We start from the raw sequence: 13406 nt of genomic DNA on the forward strand, positions 1-13406 counted from the left end.
AGTCATCAAGTGTAAGATTGGTGTGAGATTTCATTCAATGACTCATCTTTTTCTACTGATTATATACTAGTCAAAATTCAATAAAATTGCTACCCCTTAAATTTTTTCAATTATTTAATAGATGATTACACAAAGATAACTTTCTCTTATGTAAATAGTCAACTACTTATTTTAACACTTCAAGTTGACTTCCAAAGTTGAACCAACCTGTTCAAAGCAAGACGAGAAGATCCACCTTCATCTTTTGCTTCCACAGCACCGATTCTCATCTTGAAGATTCTCTGTCGAATCTCTTTCCCTCTCTCCGAGTCCATCAACTCATTAACTCGCTCCTCCAACTCACTTGCACTCACCAACCCATCTTTATCCTCCTTCACCTCCAAACCAACCTTCATTTCTCGCACCATAATCACTCTGTTCATCTTTTGCTCTGCATAGAGAGGCCACGCTACCATTGGCACTCCTTCACAAACAGCCTCCAAGATCGAGTTCCAACCGCAGTGAGTCACAAACCCACCCACCGAGTCATGACTCAGTATCGCTGCCTGTGGGGCCCAATCCTTAACCACCATTCCCTTCTCCTTCGTTCTCTCCAAGAACCCTTCCGGCAACAACTCGTTCAGACTCGGTTCCGAGTTATCTGACTCAGCTTCAGCCCTCACCACCCACAAGAATCTCTGCTTGCTCTTCTCCAACCCCATAGCTATCTCCTTCAACTGCTTCTTGGAGAACGTTCCCAAGCTTCCAAAACTCAGCAGCACCACGCTCTGACTCGGCTGCGAGTCGAGCCAACTCAGGCACCCTTTCTCGTCATTCTCGCACGTGTTCGAAATCATGGGTCCGATGCAGAATAGTTCTGGTGTCTTGTTATTCATTTCTTTGTTACTCAAAGCTCTTATAGCTCTTGCTTCAATGGCGTCACAGGTGTTGACGATGATCCCATCGCTGTCTCTCATGGTCTTGGATATGTCAAGGAAAACACGGTAAATGCTACTCTCACGATCCTTAGTTAAATCGGGGTAATCATCGGTGGACATTCTGGGTAGCCCAGGAATTTGAATCTGCATGGGAAAATCCTTGAAGGATGTTGTGGTGGTTTCGTGAAGAGTTGGAAAATGAAGGATAGTGGAGAGAGAGGAAGCACATGAAGTGAAGTAAAAGTAGGTAGGGATATTGAGCCTGTTGGTGACTTGTGTAGCGGCGGTGGAGTTCATGAAGTCCAAAACAATGGCTTTGATGTTGGAGGTTTTGGAAATGGAGTGGAGGAGTTGGTGAAGGTTGTGGTTGCTGCGGCGAGAGAGTTCGATGCAGAGGATGTGTGGGTGGAGGTCGGCGGGGAGAGTGACTGGAGGGAGGTGGAGGAAGGTGATGGAGGGCGCGGCGGTGGAGAGGGCGGAGAGACATTGTTTTTGGATGGTGGTGGGTGTAGGTGGAGTAGAAATGAGGAAGATGATGGAGAGGGAAGGGTGGTGAGTGGCAATGAGGTTTGCAAGCTCAAGCATGGAAAGGAAATGGCCTCTATCGAGAGCTGGGTAAAGAAGAATGGCGTCGTTCTTCATAATTAAGAAGGTAACTGCTATGGCTATGGATTTGGCTATCAAGTTATGTTTTTAAGAACTTGCAGGTGTTGGTTGATGATGAGGTTAGAGGGTATTTATAACGGAGTAAGGGTCTAAGGGACCAGCTTTAACTTATAGCCCCACTAGGGAGTAGGGTCTCAGGATGGGAAATGCATTCTCTCAAATCTTTTTATAGAGTAAACTATTATTTTTTTTCTTGAACGATTTGGGTAAATTTTATTTGTGTCCCTAACGTTTAAATCGTCCTATTTGTATCTCTAATATTTGTAAAAGTGATTCAATATTATCCTGCCATCAATTACACATCATGCGCTTTAGTTTGAGTTTTAAAAATCTCTTTTTTTTGAAGTTAGAATACAAATATCTGAATCGATGATCTACTCCGAAAAATAGCTCATCAAATATTGAAACTGATTCCTACAACATTTACATAATTCACTTTTCTAGGAATATAATTGAATCTAAACACAAATAGTAGGTATAATATTAAAATCGAACACATCCAAATGATACGTAATTGAGAATAAATACATCAAAGTGAGAATAATTGAAAAATATAATCTGATTTGTTAGTATAATTGATAGTAGGATAACATTGAAAGATACAAATAGTACGATTTAAACGTTAGGGATACAAATAGGACATACCCCAAACGTTTCGAACCCCCGACACTTATTTAAGCGGACGAGTGAACTGACTACTCGACCAATCTAAGTTGATTTCAAATTTTTTTATATTTAAAAAATAAAATGTTATCTTTATAAATAAAAAATATAAAAAATTAGATTAAACAATTGAGACCATCTATTTTGTTATTGAAAAAAGTCTACTCTCAAATCATCACTTTTCTAATATTTTCTTTTTGGAGCACACTTAAAAACAAACAAAGAATCAGACAACAATCATTAATTCATTAAGGCTCATAGATGGGCTGAAACTCGTTGCACCGAATTGCATAACTCACTAAAAAATACGAGTCAGATTAAAATTTTAAAATTGTCATGGTTAAAAAGTTTGTCTAATTCATACTACTTAATCCATAGATTTTGAGAGATTTCGGTGAGGTGGGATGAGTTTTTTACATAAAAATATTAAGTTATAATTTGGATTATGTTCTATATTTAATTGATTAGAATAATGATGTTTAATTATATGTTTTAAATAATATTTTATTTTTTATAATATTAATTTTATTATTTTATTTTAAAAAAATTAATTAATAATTATGTTTATTACATATTTAAAATTATAAAAACTTTAATATTTATAAATTTTAAAATTATAATTTTTTTATATTATTAAAAATTATAAATATATTGAAATAATTATAAAATTATATATATTATTTAATATTTAATAATTTATTAATAAAAAATTTAAAAAATAAAAAAAATAACAAACTAGATAGGACAAGAGAAGAATTTAGAACCATCTCATTAAGCATGACATTAAGTGGCGGAAGAGGGGTGAACTAGCCTGATTGCCATCCTTATTAACCACCTAATCAAACTAATTTACTACTTTTTTAAATTATTTATTGAAAAAATATTAAAGAATCATTATAATTAAATTTTTTTATCGTTACTTAATGATTAATTTAATTCTTTTAGTTTTTGATGTGAAATCTTTTTAGTCTTAATTGTTTTAATTTAATGATTTAATAACATACGTATTTTTTCTCATATTTTTAAATATTAATAATTAATTAATAACTAAACATAATAAATTTTGATAGTCTTGTGACATTTTATTTATTTATTTATTGTATCTCACTTATTTTTTTCTTCTCCCCAACGTCACAATTTCTTCCATAACCATCCGCTAACAACTTGCCACTGCTGCCATATTTATGGGTAATGCAATATTGAATTGAAGATGAGCATATACAACATAGTGCAACCATGCATGTGATGGTTCTGGTAAACTAGTATTTTAGTCGTTTTAATTACTGGTTTCAGTTATAAAATATATTATTTTTATAATACTTGAAAAATTTGCAAAGTTATGATATTGCATGCATGGTTTGGGGTTATTTATGTTACATGTTATACAAATAATTAATATAGTAATTAATTTTTAATACACATGTAATTATATCTGTCTCCTGATTAATATTTAATAATACTATTATCTAAACCTAAAATGCTCACTTAAAATCATTGTTGGTTAAATAGATTGCGTATTTGCTACTCCAATGTAATATTAATTCATCTAGATAGATATAGGTACGATTTTTTTTTTCGTTATAAAAGAAAAACTTTATTTAAAAAAAAATTATTCCAACTTTAATTTTCGAGATTCAATTTTTACTTTTTACGTTACGGGTAAATTTGCCGTTATCTTTGGCGACCGCTTTTTTTGACGAATTTTATGAATTATGTGAAATTTATCAACCTGTTCGGCGAACTTTAAATAAGTTCGTCTAAATAAAAAATCCGTTATTTCTTTTCTATTTTACATTTTACCTTTCATTTTTTCTCATTCTCATAATCTTTTTTTTATAAGACTTTTCATTTTGGACGTTTTTAATCTTTTTATTTCTTCAATTCGTCAATTTCAAGTAATTCTGTTTCTTTTCAGTTTAATTTATTGTTGTATTATTTTTTTTATTTTAATATATTTATTTAGTTGGATTAAGTTTTATTGTTAGTTTTAAATTTTAATTAGTTTGATAATTAGATAATAAAGTTAGTTTAGATAATATCAAATGATCATATGATTATGGTAGGAGATTAATAGATATTAGTTAAGAAAAAATTATTTTGATTATTTTTTTCGTTTGAACTAATTATGGCTTAGAATAAAATTATAGTTTATGCTCTAAATATTCACTATTTTTAGATTTATTTTTAAATGTGGTTGATAATACTTTAGTTAATTTTAAATTATTTTATGTAAATTATTGTTTAAGTTAAATTAATATATCTCTTCACCTTCTATTTTTTTTGCTTTCTGGCAATAAATTATGGGTATGTTTCATTGATAATCAGATCCAAATTGGGTACACTGTACAACATACTTTAACTGGTCATTCTCTAGTATCTTATACTCCATAGTCCTCCTAATGTTATACGTTTTAACTGCTATATAACTTTTTTCTTATTTTCATATTGTTGTCTAATCTCAAACTCATTGGTGAGATCATTCTTGGGGCTTTCTTGACTAAATAACTAATATGAAATCATTGCCTCGAGATTCGATGTGAAAAAGTAATATGAACGATCATATATAGTAAAAAATTGGCAGGTTCTGTCATACAATTTGTGTGTCATTATAGTAATTCATCTCTTCCTCCTCCTTCTCATCTGAAATTTTCATTCGTTCAGCTTCAGCATCTTTACCGTTATTAAGGTAACTTGATAGGAATCCATCGTCAAGTCTCTAATGGTAGAGTCCTCGTGACTTTTAATATCAGCTTGCATCATACCATCATTAAAATTTTTGACATTTGACTCTTCTTGACTACATTCAGGAGGCACATTTAGATCAACAATCGTCATTCTAATATTTTTTTCTAACTGTCCCACTTAAACAGGTATCATTAGCAATAGTTCCAACAGATGGACATTTGTCCAACAGTTGTGCCAAGCGCTACCAAGACGTATGTCCTCATCATCTCGTAATCGATACCTAATTCAGAAAAACATAAAATCTTATTAGAACCGTGATCTAGAACAAATAATAATAAAATAATAATAACAATTTCAGTCTATGATATACCTTTTGTAAAACAAGATGTTATTTATTTTGAATGGATATCTGTAGTAGTAGATTTTTTTCATTATTTTCGTGTATTGTTACTCAATGGCATGCAATATCAAATTCTTTAACATTGTTAGACTTTCGACTTCAGATGTTATATATGTAAATACTGGTTGAGCAGAGCTAAACACGATAGATCCTTTGTCATCATACACTATTTCACCCTTATATATGTAAATACTGGTTGAGCAGAGCTAAACACAATAGATCTTTTGTCATCATACACTATTTCACTCTTATAATGAATGAATAACAATGGAATTTTGACATTGTATAAAATAAATAGAAGATCAAAATCAAGGAGAATAATAAACTACTGTTAGTGATTTTGGTTTTTAACTAATCTCAAAGATTTTATTGATGAACCCACTCGAAACTCGCTAAGGGGGTGACAAACTTCACAGAATCCATGAAGTTCGTCGAGAGGTACGACAAATCTTATGAAAATGACAAAGTTTGTCGAGGGGAACGATAAATTTGTCCATAACACCTAAAAAATAGATCTCAAAAATAAAGTTGGAATAATTTTTTTTAGAAATAAAGTTTTTTTTTTATTTTATACCGAAAAAAAACCGATATAAGCATGATAATTTTTGTGATTCACATTTGAAAGTACTATTTCGAAAAGCTAAGGAAATTTTATAATGTTAAAAGAATTTGTGTTTAATTTGTTTAAAAAATAAAAAAATATATTTTACTTTTAATATTTATGTCATGTAATTGAAAAATTAAGTATATATAATAAGAAAATTTTTTGGAAAAGAATAAGTTTATAATAAAGAAATTTTTGATAAAAGAAAATAAAAAATAACATACAATTATTTTAAAAAATTAACAAAAATAAAATAACATATGTTTTAAATAAATTTTTAGTTATTTAAGAAAATTATTTTTTACTAATTTTTTTAACAAGCATGAATTTCTTAAAATAAAGAGTTTGTCTCTAGCAGAGAATATTTTTTTGGAATAAATTTCTATTATAATCCTTAAAATTTATGCATTTTTTTGGGAGAATATTTTTTAATTAAGCATGAATTTCTATTATTTATTTTATTTTTTAAAATTTAAAATTTTTTTATAATAGTCCTTCAAATTAAGGTCTGGACACTAATTTAGTCCCTCAATCATTTCCGACAATAAATTAGCAAACGATGTTTAAGTGACAAAGTCTTACTACGCTAGATACTCCAACAACAAAATGAGATGACAATATTTGATTTTTTTCGGAAGAATTGGATCTAAGACTGCAATGATTTTTGTCCCCTTGTATTTTGGGGTTTAATCATTATTCTAGATGTTTTTTATTTTTATTTTTATTTCTTTAATACAGATTATTTGTTCTACCATTGGTAGCATTACAAGTTCTATTTTATGGATTTAATAATTAATCATGGTATGTAATTTTTTTGAATTTATTTGATGGACTAAATAGAATTCAAAAATTAAATATTGTCACGTCATTTTTAGTTTTTTTTTTTTTTAATTTTACTAACGAATTTTTAGTAATTTTTTATCAACTTTATTTTTTAGGTATATTATTATATTATTTATGAAATTTTTGTTATTTCTATTTATATGAACCCTTTTTTTTATTATTTATTATTTTTATTTTTGGTTAACTATTTGTTTGACATTATGTATTTTTATAATTGCGATTTTTATGTATTATTTTTTATTATCTTTTTATAATATGATTTATTGATCCCATTACATAAAGTAAATTAAAAAATAATTAATCATAAATAATAATAATAGTAAAAAAATTATAACATACTAAAAAAAGAGTACTAAGAGTACTAAAAATATACTATATAAAAAATATCATTAAAATTTTTTTTATTTATTTCGATCACTACCGAAGTAAATATTTAATTTTTTTATTATTTTTAGTCCTCTCTAAAATTTATATTTTTTCATTTTTAATTAAAATATATTTTGCCAATTTTTATGTTATTTTTATTTTAGTAAGTAAATATTAATTTTATTATAAAATTAATTAATAAGATCTATTCAAATATCTAAATTAAAATGATAAGGTAATATAAAAAAATTATTTAAATTAATGTCTATTTTAATAATTTTTTATCTAAAAATAATTTTAAGTAGTGTAATCCAAATAATATTTATTTTACTATAATTTATTTTAATATAAAGATTGTCAAATATAAATTACTTTAACATAAATTTATTTTTCATCAAAATTAAATTTGTAAAATTAATTTTATACAAATTTTTATTTATAAATTGTAATCTAAAAACATAATTTATTGTTAGAGTGTTTAATTGGCAAAATTTTGCTACTTTTAACACTATTTGTTGATTTATGGCTGAAAGTGGTCAAAAACCAAATTAATTAATGTAAAAAAACTAATATAAAAAAATTTAAATTTAAATTTTAAACTAATATAATACCAATTTTTTTTGAGATAGACTAGACCGAAAGAGATCATTCAGAAATCTGAATACACAGCAGTGATATGATACATGCATGCATTGATTCATCATTATTGGAAATTGTAGCGACAACAGATGTTAAAGGTAGGTGACGTAATTGATGTATACCGGCGGCGAGTACCCATAAACATAACACGATATCATAAATGATAAGGTTATTTCTATTTTTATAATGTTATTTTATGATATTTTTGTATTATATATTCTTATACATTTATAAAAAATAATATAGTTAAAATAAAAGTAACAATAATTTAAAAATAATATATTGTTTCGGAAATATAAGTTCTGCTGTTTTTTATTTAAGAGCGTTAATTGAACTGACAATCATAAATATCACTCAATTTCAAAGTATTCAAATATTACATTCGTCTTCCAAATTTTGAAAATAAAAAAATAATAAATAATAAAAAATTAACTTAAAATAGTTTAAATTTACTTTATTTTTTTTGTAGTTTAGTTATGGTTTATTTTATTTTATATTTATTAACTATATTAGTAGAATAACTAAGTAATATTAGATAGATATAATTATTTGATCACTTCTTATAATATCACTAAATTTTTAATTAATTTTTTTATTCTTTTAATTAAATTCTCATATTATATCAGATTTGTAATTAATTTTTTACTGTAACAAAAATGTTTAAATTATTAAAATATTTTATTAAATAAAATAAATATATTTAATACTTAATTAAATATTTTATTTTGTTTAATAGAATATTCTGTTAATTCAAATGTTTCTGTCATAATAAAAATTTAGTGACAAAAATTTAATATAATATACAAATTCAATTAAAAAAAAATTACAGTAACCTAATAAACAATTTAATAAAACTATGAAGACTGATTGAGTAATAAATGTAATTATAAATATAGATATTAAATTAAATAAAATAATAAATGTAATTATAGATATTACATATATAAAATTATAGATGTTAAATTAAATTAAATAATTTTATTTTTTGAATATTATTATTTTAAAATTAACTTAAGTTGGTCAAATAAGGAGTTTATTTATCTATTCAAGTAAATTAAACGTTAAAATTTGAATTTTATTTATATAACATAATAAATATATTTATAAATATTATATACATAAAATTATATGAATGTTAAATTAAATAAAATAATTTTGTTTTTTTTTAATATTATTGTTTTAAAATTAATTTAAATAAATTAAATAGTCAATTTATTTATTTATTTAAATAAATATTAAAATTTTGAATGAGTATATGACAATTTATTAAGATAAATTTTTAAATAAAACTCTAATCTATAATATATTAATTTTTGATTGAGTTGAGAAATATGGTAAAAAATTAAAAGTAGCTTTAAACATTAAAATATTGTATTTATTTGCTCAAGAAAAAGTTTAGAGGGCTATCAATTTTTGTATTTTGTGACCAGCACTTAACTATCAAAAAAAAAGTGAGTGATCTCCCATCATTAAATGTAATCTCATATCATTAAAAATACTATTAATGACTAATTAATAGTTACAAAACATAAAAATTAGTGACCTCTAATACTCCTCCTTACTCAAAATAAGGTGCACATACATAGCCACAGATTTTTTATGTAGTTGGAACAATTCCATCAGGCTTTTAGATATAACTACAATAATAACGACAGTTACTTACATACATACATCAACTTGCACTCCAATCTAATCAATTATTGGAAAATTTTAAAATGTATTCATACATTAATTATAATTAATTTTAATTATAAAAAATATATAATATATATAATTAAAATAAACGATTAAAATTTATTAAAATACTCAAACATTTATACTTAAAAACTTTTCTGATATGAATCACCTAATCTTAAACATATATATTAAAATCATGATTGACATAAAATTTTGCATATTTTATTTTGATAAATAAATAATAAATATATTGAAATTGTATACTTTTTGTACAAGTACTTTTAGTTAATACTATTTATATGTATTTTAAAAATATATTTTAACTAAATCCATAGATATAAAACACAATTACTCTTTAACAAAAGAGATGCATAGTAAACAAAATTATTGATGATTGTAAAAGTTTATAAGATAAAGTGTCAATTTTTATCAACTGATCTATCCCTAGATTTATTGTTGGAAACGTATACGATAGAAAAATAGTTCATAAACAATGCAATTAAGCCAGTATTTTGAAAAGGAAAAGTATGAATAGCTAATGAAATATTTGTACAATGCGTATAATAGAGGTATAGGGAGTAGTAGAAATATAACTATTAGTGTTATATTTTTTCATCAGCGTAAACTTTTGGGATGAGTGATACCATGACATGGTATTAGAACTTTAGATCTAAAAGATCAAGAGTTTGATTCTTGGTGAACCCCAAAATCAGTTTAAGCTTATGTTTATTATCTCTAGTACCCGAATGATTATTCTAAATATTATGAGTGATGTTCATTTTATAACTCATATAACTATTGTACACATTATATAAATAAACCATTGTTCAAACGACACTACATGTTCATTGTCAATCATCTCATTTATGAACATAAATGACCTGGTTTCCTTTTTTCCATTGATCTGCCTCTTATCCGAAAATGTTTAGCGTTGAGATTCATCTATTTAAGATGTGCGAATGGGAAGAGGGATCATTGACAAACTTTTGTTTTGTTTTCCCCCTTATTAGGAGTCATCGTGAGTTTTACAGATGTATTAAAACTAATTATGTTTTAAGCCAAAGGTAGGTTGAATTTCAATACGAATTATATTATAATTTATTATGTTTTTAGTAACAATAATATAATGACTACTATATCTCTTATTTAAATTATAATTTTGTTATTATTATATATTTGTGGTTATTATTATATGTTATGATAGTGATCATATACTTTTTGTAACCATTAAAAAGATTTTTATCGATAACGGTTTAATTTTTACTAAAACCTTTTAACGATAAAAATATAAGACGACTAATGTCTAATTGTCGGTGAATATATTAGTGATTATTTTATTGTCACTAAAAATAAAATAAATGATCCTAATTTTTCTAGTAATTAATGAACTTTAAAATAGTTATAATCATAACTAGCTGAATAATAATATAATAAATATAAAATCTAAATATAATTTTAAAACTAAACAAATGAATTCAAATATCAAATTTCCAATTTAACAAATTTATGATCCTACAACTAAATTGGATAGATTGGGTTTAAGTGGTGGACTAAAACATGTTTTGGGTCATAGTGGGTTAGACACTTTGAAATCCACTACTTTGGGTTAGCATATAGTGGAGATGGATGCCTTATAACCTAATGGAAATTAAAGAGACTAGCTTTGTGAAAAAATGAAGAGGGAAACCTGTGTTTGATTTCCTGATTGGGTTGGGGGCTTTGAGCTTTTGTATTTGATTTGGGCCAGATTTTGGTCTAAATCTTTGACAAAAAAAAAAAATATTAGTACTTAGTACTAGTAGTACCATACAAGATGAATAATTATTCATTACCAAACAAAAAAATGAATAATTATTAAAGTATGAATCTATGAATACAGATGTCAACAAGGTTGACAACATAACCCAACTCAACTACCATTTACAAAAAAGAGAAAAAAAAAAAAAGGAAAAGAAACCAAAAAACTCCAAATACAGATCAACTATTTGACTTTTGAGTTTTGACTAAGTCAACATGATCATTTTTGCTTCCACAAATGAACCAACCCATCCAAAGCAACCCGCGAAGACCCACCGCCGGCGAGAGCGGCGGCACCACCGTTCCTGGCAGCCAACATCCTCTCTCTAACCTCCTTTCCCCTCCTTGTCTCCGATTTCATAAGCTCAATAACTCGTTCCTCCAATTCACTCGCCCTCACGAACCCACCCTCATCCTCCTTCAACGGCAACGCCACCTTCATCTCCTCCACAATAACCACCTTATTCAGATTCTGTTCCGCGTACAACGGCCACGCCACCATCGGGACCCCAAAGGTAACCGCCTCCATCACCGAGTTCCAACCACAGTGAGTCACAAACCCACCCACCGAGTCATGACTCAGTACCTCAACTTGCGGCACCCAATTCTTGATCACCATTCCCTTCTCCTTCGTTCTCTCTAAGAACCCTTTCGGCAACAACGCTTCCAAATTCACCACTTCACTTCCCATTGGATCCCTCACAACCCACAAGAACCTCTTTCCACATCTCTCCAACGCAACCGCTATCTCTCTCATCTGAACCTTCGAGAATCTTCCATAGCTTCCGAAGCTCAAGAACACCACGCTTCGACTCGGTTGCGAGTTCAGCCAACTTAAACACTCTCTACCACCATCATCACCAACAGGATCAGATCCTTTGGTGGTGGAAATCAGTGGTCCAACGCAGAAAACCAGTGGTGAAGTTTCCGATGATTCTGGAACGCACGCAGAATTTTTCAGAGCCATGATGGCTTTGGGTTCGAGATTTTCGAAGGTGTTGATGATGATGCCATTGGTGTTTCTCATGTGAAGTGACATGGTGATGAAGGACTCGTAGCTCTGGCTGCGGCGATCGGATATGGGTGCCGGCATGTCCTCCGGCGAGAGAGGTGGCAAACCGGGAATGCTACGAAGCATGTCCACGTAAGAATAACCGTATTTTATGGAATTTTGGTGGATGGTTGGGAGGTAGAGGAAGAGTGCGACGCAGCTTGCGGCGTTGGGGAAGTAATAGAACGTGGGGATGTTGAGAGAAGCGGCAGTGGCGGCGGCAGAGTGGTTGAAGAAGTCAAAGATGAAGGCTTTAGGCTTCGTGGGGAAGGATTGGAGGGTGCCAAGGATGTTATGGTTTGAGTGGGAGAGTTGGTGGAAGGTGATGGAGGGTGCGGCGGCGGTGACGGTGGAGATGTAGTGGAGGGTGGATCTGTTTGGTGGGGAAGGAAGGAGGAGGGTGACGGAGATGGTGGCGTTGTGGTGGGTGGTTATGAACTTGGCGAGTTCCACCATTGGAACAAGGTGACCCCTTCCCATGGCTGGGTATAAAACTATGCTTTCTTTCATTTATTTTTCTTTTCTTTTAATGTAATAAACTAATAATAATTTATATTATTGCATCAAGATTTCAATGCGATGATGTGTGAAGTTTGATGGTTCTTCTGAGAATTTATACATTATCAGAGTAATGGCATTTTTTGTGTGTTACATTATTGTTGTGATGATGCTTTGGCGTGGAGGAAAGGGATAAACTTGGTCAATAGTCAACTCATGAAACTTACATATAATTATCATTGATTTATGCTATTACTTTAAAATTAGTTATTAGAATAAAATAAATAATAAAATATAAAATATATATTAAAAATAAATTAATACAATACATATATTTATATATAAATATATTATAATTAATTTTAATAGCTAATAATAATAATAATAATAATAATAATAATAATAATAATAATAATAATAATAATAGTATTTAGGAAGGAATTGATTATTGATGGTGAAATGTGAAGAAGGGTAAAAATGTAGTTAGACAATGTTGGGGCATCCTTGGCTTTGGTTTTAAGTTAATTGACATGCTTTGGCCATTTGGGAAAGATTAAGAGAATAAAGAGACAAGTGGCCAAAAGAATTGTTTGAAGAAAA

General features: G+C 28.4%; 2 protein-coding genes across 2 annotated transcripts; both read right to left on the reverse strand.

Moving 5' to 3' along the window:
* Positions 1-90: 90 nt before the first annotated feature.
* LOC107641549 (UDP-glycosyltransferase 1) lies at positions 91-2577 on the reverse strand. The gene is made up of 2 exons (XM_088488892.1): positions 2412-2577; positions 91-1716 (listed from the first exon to the last, which is right to left on the reverse strand). The coding sequence occupies exon 2, from the start codon at positions 1557-1559 to the stop codon at positions 180-182; it is 1380 nt and encodes a 459-aa protein (XP_088345018.1). The 5' UTR covers positions 1560-1716; positions 2412-2577; the 3' UTR covers positions 91-179.
* Positions 2578-11281: 8704 nt separating this feature from the next.
* Positions 11282-12955, reverse strand: LOC107644905 (UDP-glycosyltransferase 13). Its single transcript, XM_016348860.3, has one exon. The coding sequence runs from the start codon at positions 12816-12818 to the stop codon at positions 11478-11480; it is 1341 nt and encodes a 446-aa protein (XP_016204346.1). The 5' UTR covers positions 12819-12955; the 3' UTR covers positions 11282-11477.
* Between the last annotated feature and the right edge of the window lie 451 nt (positions 12956-13406).

This window comes from Arachis ipaensis, chromosome B5 (assembly GCF_059453495.1).
Source record: "Arachis ipaensis isolate K30076 ecotype BB chromosome B5, ASM5945349v1, whole genome shotgun sequence".
Classification (NCBI taxonomy): domain Eukaryota; kingdom Viridiplantae; phylum Streptophyta; class Magnoliopsida; order Fabales; family Fabaceae; genus Arachis; species Arachis ipaensis.

Bases quoted from the DNA above. Each gene is read 5' to 3' on its own strand.
- LOC107641549 (XM_088488892.1), bottom strand. From the start codon at position 1,559: ATGAAGAACGACGCCATTCTTCTTTACCCAGCTCTCGATAGAGGCCAT.
- LOC107644905 (XM_016348860.3), bottom strand. From the start codon at position 12,818: ATGAAAGAAAGCATAGTTTTATACCCAGCCATGGGAAGGGGTCACCTT.